The 8,554-nt window shown below is 40.2% G+C and overlaps 2 protein-coding genes across 2 annotated transcripts in view; one reads left to right on the top strand and one right to left on the bottom strand.

The window, feature by feature from the left end:
• The window catches only part of LOC145935664 (chymotrypsin-1-like), a 53,271-nt gene that overhangs the window by 27,306 nt on the left and 17,411 nt on the right, over positions 1 to 8,554 (top strand). The gene's annotated exons all lie outside the window — the stretch shown is intronic.
• Positions 1,043 to 5,539, bottom strand: LOC145935655 (uncharacterized). The gene is made up of 2 exons (XM_083037155.1): positions 3,197 to 5,539; positions 1,043 to 2,719 (listed from the first exon to the last, which is right to left on the bottom strand). Exons 1-2 carry the CDS (start codon positions 5,363 to 5,365, stop codon positions 1,820 to 1,822), a joined length of 3,069 nt encoding a protein of 1,022 aa, XP_082893281.1. The 5' UTR covers positions 5,366 to 5,539; the 3' UTR covers positions 1,043 to 1,819.

Below are 8,554 nucleotides of genomic sequence, written 5' to 3'. Positions count from 1 at the left end.
CGGAGCTTCCCGGCTGCACCCCCGGGCCGAAAGTTTTGCAACAACAAAACGGCACACGCAACGGAAATAAGCGATCGTAACGGCGTTAAGGTATTAAAACGGGATAACACGCGCGTGTTATCGCGGCCAGTCCGCGACGTTACTTCGGGTCCCAGTAATACTGTCAACCCCCTTCATCCCCCCGAGAGACTTGATAATCGGGCGAGACTATTAGAGGGTTGGATTTGGTTTCTAATTTGCGAAGGGGGATGAGAACGGAGTGTCATATTTGCTTAAAAGCCTCGAGACGTGCCTGTAATTGTAAGATAGGATGTCGTTGAGATTATATTAATGATACTAATTATTTGTTAAAATTAATCCTCTAAAATCCAAATTTAATTTCGATAATTGATTCTACGGTCAGTGCGTAATCGGGCTCTATAGTCAAATTCTCGAATTGCGAGCAATTAAGAATGAAGATTCTACAGCAAACTAAAGTTCTGAGTTACAATTACATTATTCTACCTGTCGTGAATGAATTTGGTATTAAATTTAAAATTGGAGTTGCCACAACCCCTTATTATTCCAATCATTTCGCCTGTCATACAATATTATACAAATAAAGTCGCAAAATTAAAAAAAAAAAACAACTATAATAGCAACTTTTTTCTCTTAAATGCCAAATCTTAAGTAAATTATCAACTTCAAATACACGCAAGCATTTGACATTAAAACAAAAATCAATGATTCTGTGACATTTTAAAGATTTCACACAGTCATCTTATTCTGTCGTAAGAAAGAATAAAAAAAGATGCTAAAAATTAAGAAATATACCATATTGATGATAGAGGGAGAGAGAGAATTCTCCCCCAAATTCTCCCCCAAATTCTCCGACTTGCATTGTTACAAACAGAGAGGGATCGAGGGATGAGGGGGCGGGGGAGTAGACACTCTTTCCGGTGGTTGCCAGGAAATATCGATCTGCCCGGAGGGACGGATGCTGCTGTATTCTCAATGGCTGGTACAATACTTTATCTTTCTCTTTCGGCGGTGCGCCCTAAATAACTCGGATTTCACTATCGTCCTGACGTGTCGACGAACGCCCGCGGGAATAACGGCTTAATCTGTAAAGAATCGCCGATAAAGCTTAAAGCTCTTCGATGATTCTAACAAAACGCGAGGAAAAAAAACGAATATATTTCTTTCGTCTAAGAAAATTTCTTCCAAGTGACTTGACTTTTATTTACAACTTCCGCGCTCTCAGGCCGCGAATTCTATATCTTCTTTCGTTTCATATTCTTCGAGAGGTTCGCGAAACGAACGATCGATGTGCTCTGCAACATCTTTATTCAAGACCTTGAACAATATATCTCGTCATCTCAGTCACGTTCGAAATATGCGTGATATAAAAAGGATCTTATGCAACTCAAGACGCTTTTTCTCGCGTAATCTCTCTTTCTTTGCACAGATTTATCTTCTATAAAAGTAAAAGCTGGATTAATTTTTTATAAAAGCAAAAGATAGAGTAATTATTTATAAATTAGATTATTCTTTGGTTTTAGTTAGATGCATCCAGATGCTCTATCTTACTTTGATGCATATGTAAGAGATGTGTGTGTGTGTGTTTTAAGAGAAATGCATATTATATATACACTATTATTATTTTTCTCATTAAAAAGATAGATCCGTAGAAGGAATAAAGATTGAGCAAAAAGCAATTTCCAGATAATTCTAGCGTCGACTATAAATATCTCGCTATTAATGTCTCGAGAGTGTTTTATTACGCGACGTATTAACAATATTATTTTACAGCGTCGCGAAATTATCGCGTCGGTCAAACTCATCCGTAGATCGCCATCGGGTACTCAAATTCGTAAAAATCCGATCGCAACGTCTTCGTCAACGCGCGCTTCACGTTCTTGCAGAGTTCCACGTATCGCAACAAGTGCAACTTGAAGTCCAGATCGAGATCGTCCGCGTAATCGTTATAGATATCATTCAGAATCCCGAAGACGCGTCTCTTACGCAGACAATCGTTGTCGAAACGATTTTTTACTTCTTGCCTCTCGCACATCTGCCGATTCTTGCCCGAAGATGCGAATCCTCCCCTCGCTTTCGATCTGTCAGATCGAGATTGCTCGCGCACGTTCCTGACTTTTCCTCTCCGAGTGTACGATGACGTCCCGAGAGATTCGTTGCTGAAGAGTTTCGGTATTTCTCTGTACGTCGGTCTTTCGCATCCTCGTCGCTCCTGCTTCCATCGATCTCTATTACGTATCCCTTCATCGTCATGGTCACGTTTATGATCACGTTTAACGTCACGTGTCTTTTCCCGCTGTTCGCTGATCGCGTAACGTTCGAGGTATCTCGACTCGTTTCCGGATACCTTAGCCGAGGAAATTGTTATACCTGTCCCTGTGTTATTTTTTCTAAAGTCACGAGAGTTTTTCACAACACTTCGCTCGATTTTTTTCCTTCTGTCGCATCGATCGCCTCTGCTCAACTCGGGCTCTTCCAGATCCTCAACCGTAGAAGTCAACGAATCGTAAGAAGCTTCGATCGAGCGAAAAGTCGACAAGGTCTCGCTACCACCGGTCAATCTACGATCGCGAAACTTCATTCCTTCTCTATGTCGATTTTTGCGGATTGATAGAATCACGTTGGAAGACTCTCGCGAGGATAGGATACAGCTGTGTCTGTAGCAACAGTTGGAAGTCGAGCACGAAGTTATGCTGTAGCCCTGCAAGAGATGAATAAATAAAATACAAAATTATTCTAGCGCTTTAAAGATTACTTTAAAGTGTCAGAAGACAATTTAATAATTAAATCTTAATCTTGAAGATTAAATATTTAATTGCACGTATAAATAATTTTTTTTATGTCTTTCAGGTGCTTTAAACATTCATTATCTCATTGTCTTTGTTAGATTATTACATCTTAATATGTTGGGTTTTTTATTATAATTTGAAAGGTGATTATTCTTAAATTTTTTTAGCATTTCATTTTGCATCTTTTGTTGATATTATAATTTGTAATATTTATTTAAAATATTATTGGTACTAAAAGAATCTCTTATTTTGTTTATAAATAAATAAAAAAATAAAATGTGTATAAAATCTTTATCTATTTTTTTTTCACAAAAGATATATGTACGTCATCTATTTTTTATATTATATATATATATATACATATATATATTTTACAAAGATATATGTACCTGTCTGACGCATCTTCCACTTGTCCTTACTCTCGTAGTATCTTCGGAAGATTCTTCGTTCTTCCAAAAGGTTCTCGACGCATTCGTCTTGGTTTCGTCGTTGAACAATATTTTTCTCAGTCTCGCGTGAATCAGACGCTTTATTCTATCGACAGACCTGTCGATGGAGTCGCGAAATTTCGCCATCACGAGTATCGCTTGCGATCGTACTTTGGCAGAGTAATCCTTACGCGATGCCGTCCCACATTTGATCGTCGTGAAAGAAGTTACGCTGCGAAAATCATTCGATGAGCTTACGCAGAGCCTCGACAATGTTCTTCTTGACTTGCGAGATTTTCCGAATTCGCTCGCAATAAACTTACTCGTCGAGCGACAGCATCGAGACGGATTGGATGTCGCGCGAAGGTACTCTTCTTCAGAGATATCGAAACTTTTCGAGTCGCCGTTCGATCTAAGCTCGCTCCTCGATACAGGAGATCTTCTTGATGGCTGAATAAAACCCCGCGTTTTATCGAAGACCCTCTTATTGCAAAGAATTTCGCGCCCTTTCCGCGAAACGATCAGAGGATCCGCCACTTCGACGTCGCGTATCTTCGCGGACAAGCTTGCATCGTCTTCGCCGGATGTCGAGCAAACTACGGTCCGAGGATAACTCACGTTCACGTTGATGCCTTTCGATGACACTCGTAATCTGGACGTCTGAACGGAAACCGTCAGCAAATCCTCGGATGAATGCTTGCGAGTTTTCACCGAGATCACATCAAGATCGTCCCGAGAGGCTTCGCAGGCGCAAGTAATGACGCCGGGAATGCTATCGATGATCGTGATGTCTGTAAAATCATCGCGATGACTCGCAGAGTCGTGTCTAATTTCCCTCGAATTTAACGAACCATCGTCCCCCAATCGTTCATCGATCGCGCTGATATCATTGTCGAAGAAACGATTGCAGTTCAATTCCACCAGCTGTTTGTCGCGCCCGGAATCCTGCACGAATGATGCGATACTGCACGTATTAGCGTTGCAATCTTTGTCTTCCAAATTCAACTCTTTGTCCGATGATCGAGTTTGACAGTCGCATTTCGGGGGTTCTCTATCGCTGGAAATATTCTCGATTTCGCTATTGGTTTCGACGAGATTTTCCGACGAACTCGTGTCATCGATTCGTGCAAATTCGTCATTCGTTGTTCGAATCGAATTATCCGAGTCGAAAAATTTCCCTCCGCATTCCCTTTCTGCGTCATTTTTTTCGCAATCAAGTTTTATCGAATCCATTGAGATCTCATGACACTTTCCATCTCTTTGTTCCGAGTTATCAGCGTGCGATGTCGCGTCGCATGTTTCTTCGGCAACGATCTCGCAAGATTTCTTACAGGACAAGCTCGTAAGATCTTGAAGACACTCGTCTCGTGACATCGCCGTGTCTTTTACGTTTTGATCCGACCAGGATGTGTCATCCGCTTCTTCGCTCTCTTCATCAATACACGAAAGTGTATCGTTAAGATTGTTATCGTCATCGTCACGTTTGGAACACTTTGATCCTTCCTCAGCATTCGTACTTAGCTTCGACCTGCAAGTCGAGATGACGGAACTCCGTTGAATCGTACGTCTGCGAACATTCTGACATATCGGAATCCTGGCGATGAACTTGTTGATCTTGCCGCCTTTCAACCTGAAACCGATATATCCGGGATGTATCTCGCAATTGAGATACAACGTTCTCGCGAACTTGACATTGTCTAATTTGCCCAAAATGTCGTTGAGACAAGAGCAAACGTTGTACACGTTCATCAAAAATTTTCGCTTTATCACTATGAGGCAAGACTCGGCCAAAGACGGATCAGCCTCGAAGATTCGTCCGATCAGATCGCTCGGTTTGCAAGGTAGACCTAGACAAGACGTGACGATAGATCTGGAAAATGTGTTCCGACTACTGCGAACTTCCGGATACATCTTTCGGATGATCATCTTCAATCTCCCTATCTTCGCAGCCTCCTTATCATGTGTATAATCATCTCCTTTTCGTTGAGGATCTTGATTCGAGTCAATAATCTGAGAACATTTCGACGTCGTTGGTTGCTCGAGTTTTTTCTCGATAGGACAAACATCGTCCGTCGTTAGTTCGATGGCTCTTTCACACCTGGCCGGCCCTTTCACGTCGCAGGATGACATCAAACTCACGTTACAATCCACCGCGATATCGGGATTCCTATTGAGTAAAGCTCGGCATAACTTTTTTTCCTTACACAATTGGAACTCGTTTCATTTCAACGTGGGCGAATGACTTTTCAATTAAACTAGAATTTTATCAATTCGAATAGCCGTGTTGAGAGACATACTTGAGATGCAGACATGTGACTTTAGATGATAGCGATTCACACGTACGTGAAGCAAACGCGATCCTTTTCGTTGACAAAGTTCCACACATTCAAGCTTCGCAAGATATCGATTTCCAGCGCGTCCAATTCGCGGCAAATTTTATTCAATCTATAATACAGAGTGATGGAATCCAGGAAGCAGGTAACCAAGTCGTTCTTCGCTACGCGTTTCACGGCACTTCTTATCGTTCTTTCCATCGTCCCGATGTCGTATTCGGCCGCTTTGATTAGAGGATCCCTCCAGGCGGCTATCGCGTCGACGAATTTCTTGAAATATGGAAATTGCACGGCCCATCGAGAATCTCTGCTATATACGAATTCTTCCAACAAGGAATGGATTCTGTATTCCAGGCTGGACACGAAGAGCTCTCGAATCTTGTCGAGATAGGGCTCGTATGTCTCTAAATCGAACGTCGCGTCTCGGCTCGTAAAATCGCATGAATTTGTCTAAAATATAAGCGCGACATGCGAGAAAAGATTTATGTAAGTATATATTTCAGAATCATATTATATTTTCTAAAACATAAGAAACATAAACTATAAAACATCATTTAAAAAATTATACATATATAATAATTTATTTTATATTTTTCTATAGCAAAAGAGCACCACGTTTTACAATTTGACGTATAAATATAAAATACGAAATTTTATAAATACTATTATAAATTATATTATGATTTATATAATTATATATAAATTAAATAGTAATAAATTATAATATTTATATAAATTATATAAATATATCAAATTTTGCCATATTTATTGTTTAATGATTTAATTAAAGTAATTGGACTGTAACTTATATGAGTAATATTTTATTACCGATAATGTTCGTTCGTTCCTACACGGCATACATAGGTGGTCGTCTGTCATAATAATTAATTGAGATTAATTTTGCACACGATTACAGTATATTAAAATTCTACAATAATTTTTCGCCTATCTCGAATAATCTTTACATATTTCCTCTACAATAAACATTCTAAATATTTAACAACAAATGTATGTATGTATTTATGTATGTACATACACAACCTCTAGAAATGTCACTATCAATTCCTATCCGTGATACTGAAGATGGGTTCAATAATCAAGAATTGCATCAGCTGATTGAATTCTTTTCCTATGTTCACAGTTTTATATATATCTATATTATACAGTTATATATATATATATATATATATATATATATATATATATATATTATATATAACTAACACATTCTTTCGCATGATAAGTATGAAATACTTGGTATTTATGATAATCACATATAATAATGTCCCCAATATTCATTTCGTTGGATCCTTATATAATCTTTAAGACCGCCTGACGCAATTATACGAGACAATTTGTCGCGTATTGCCTTCAGTTAAACTGCTTAACTTTATTACCGCCGCACGCGGACTCACTATAAATATGCTAATTCTTGCCATTACGAGAGCGATACAGTGTATATATGTATTACGTAAAACCCTTAAAATAGAAGAGAGGAAATAATAAAAAAAAAAAAAAAAATGCGCGCACACAAAAATTGTGCATCGAGTCAACTTTTAATTAAGTCAATTTAAATCTTACGGATAAACCTATATCTCGAGTGATGACTTTGAACATCAGGGATTAAAAAGAAATTTGATGTTTTATAAAATAGAGAAATAGTATTTAAAAAATCGCCTTTTTTAATCAAACGAGCTTCAAATTACCTCTCTGTGTACGATAAAAAGGCAATCCGCACCCTCTTTCTTTCTCTTGCACATTTGACATCGTATCCCATATTATCCGCGATAAGAGTACGCGTGACGCGTGTTGATACCGGTGGCACCCCCTTGCAACCCCGGTGACCAGCAGCGAAATATACAAAGGCTCCCTCGGAAGGGTAGCCAAGAATGGGAAGGGGAAATGGAGAGATCTCTCGAGGAGAGACGAAGGAGAGAAGGGCCGTCCGAAAATTCTGCGATACGGTGCGAGACAGCCGGTAACCCATTCACGTAGCGGCCTCCGGGCGGGGATCAATACTCGCGACCGGCGAGAGAGACGGAGGAGAGAGCGTAACAACCCCACGCAGAGAGAGCCGACCACGCACGCGGCATTTGCCGCCTCCCTTTTCACCCCCTTTCACCCCTTTCAATCCCCGGATCCTCTGCCCGCAATCGCGCCGACAGAGGAATTCCGAGATGTTCCCGACGCCAGCGAAAACATCCTTCCCCAGGATCGCGAGATATCCCTCGCGTTAATGACACCTCTTGTTGTTAAGAAAAATTTTTATCGGTTTTTTAAATTATTTATATACACGCAATAGAATAAAGAGAGATAGATAATAATGAAGTGACTTACACGGTTGTTAACGTTGGAATTGACAGTTTGCGGACGTATTAATTATTCGGAAGCTAAATCCTTCATCTCGACTATGCAATTTAAGACTCTATTTAATTACGTGACAGTTGTCACATCCGGATATGCAATTGCTGCCGAGAGCTTTCGTCGAATCGCGGCTCGCGCAGCTTTCGAACAAACTGATGTGCTCGAGAGATGTACAGATGAATTGCGTGTGCAACTGTTGCAGTTATCGCGCGCGAGCGAAATTTTCACCACACAGCAGTAAATACATCGAAGTGATATCCGGAAACCTAAATAAAGAATGGGAGCATATCGGCGACCGGATACGTCGACAGTAGGTTCCATCATCGATCCATCCGTACATTAAGCATGAAATATCGTGCCTACGATAAGCACGGTCGGTTGGCTTCGTCGCGATCTTCACTTCCGGTTACGTTATTATCAACCCCCTCGATTCCATCGTGCGATATCTATAACTGTTACTCGTGTGCAAAAAAAAAAAATGAACGCAAGATTAGCGCGAGCATTATGCCCGGAATAATTCGACGTCGAACGGGATGTGCAATTTACGCGAATGTAATTCAGACTGTGTGCAGGAATCTCCGGCATCGGGAGACTCTAGCACTTTTCTTCGAACAGGAGGATG

Source organism: Prenolepis imparis, unplaced genomic scaffold (genome assembly GCF_030444845.1).
Source record: "Prenolepis imparis isolate NDT839.2.m4 unplaced genomic scaffold, iyPreImpa1.0 SCAF_4, whole genome shotgun sequence".
NCBI classification, from domain to species: Eukaryota; Metazoa; Arthropoda; class Insecta; order Hymenoptera; family Formicidae; genus Prenolepis; species Prenolepis imparis.
This window is presented reverse-complemented; position numbering and strand designations above follow the sequence as displayed.

Excerpts from the sequence above, each read along its gene's own strand:
- LOC145935655 (XM_083037155.1), bottom strand. The coding sequence starts at position 5,365 with ATGTCATCCTGCGACGTGAAAGGGCCGGCCAGGTGTGAAAGAGCCATC. Across the intron at positions 2,720-3,196 it reads GTGGAAGATGCGTCAGACAG|GGCTACAGCATAACTTCGTG; the intron begins GTACATATATCT and ends CATCTCTTGCAG.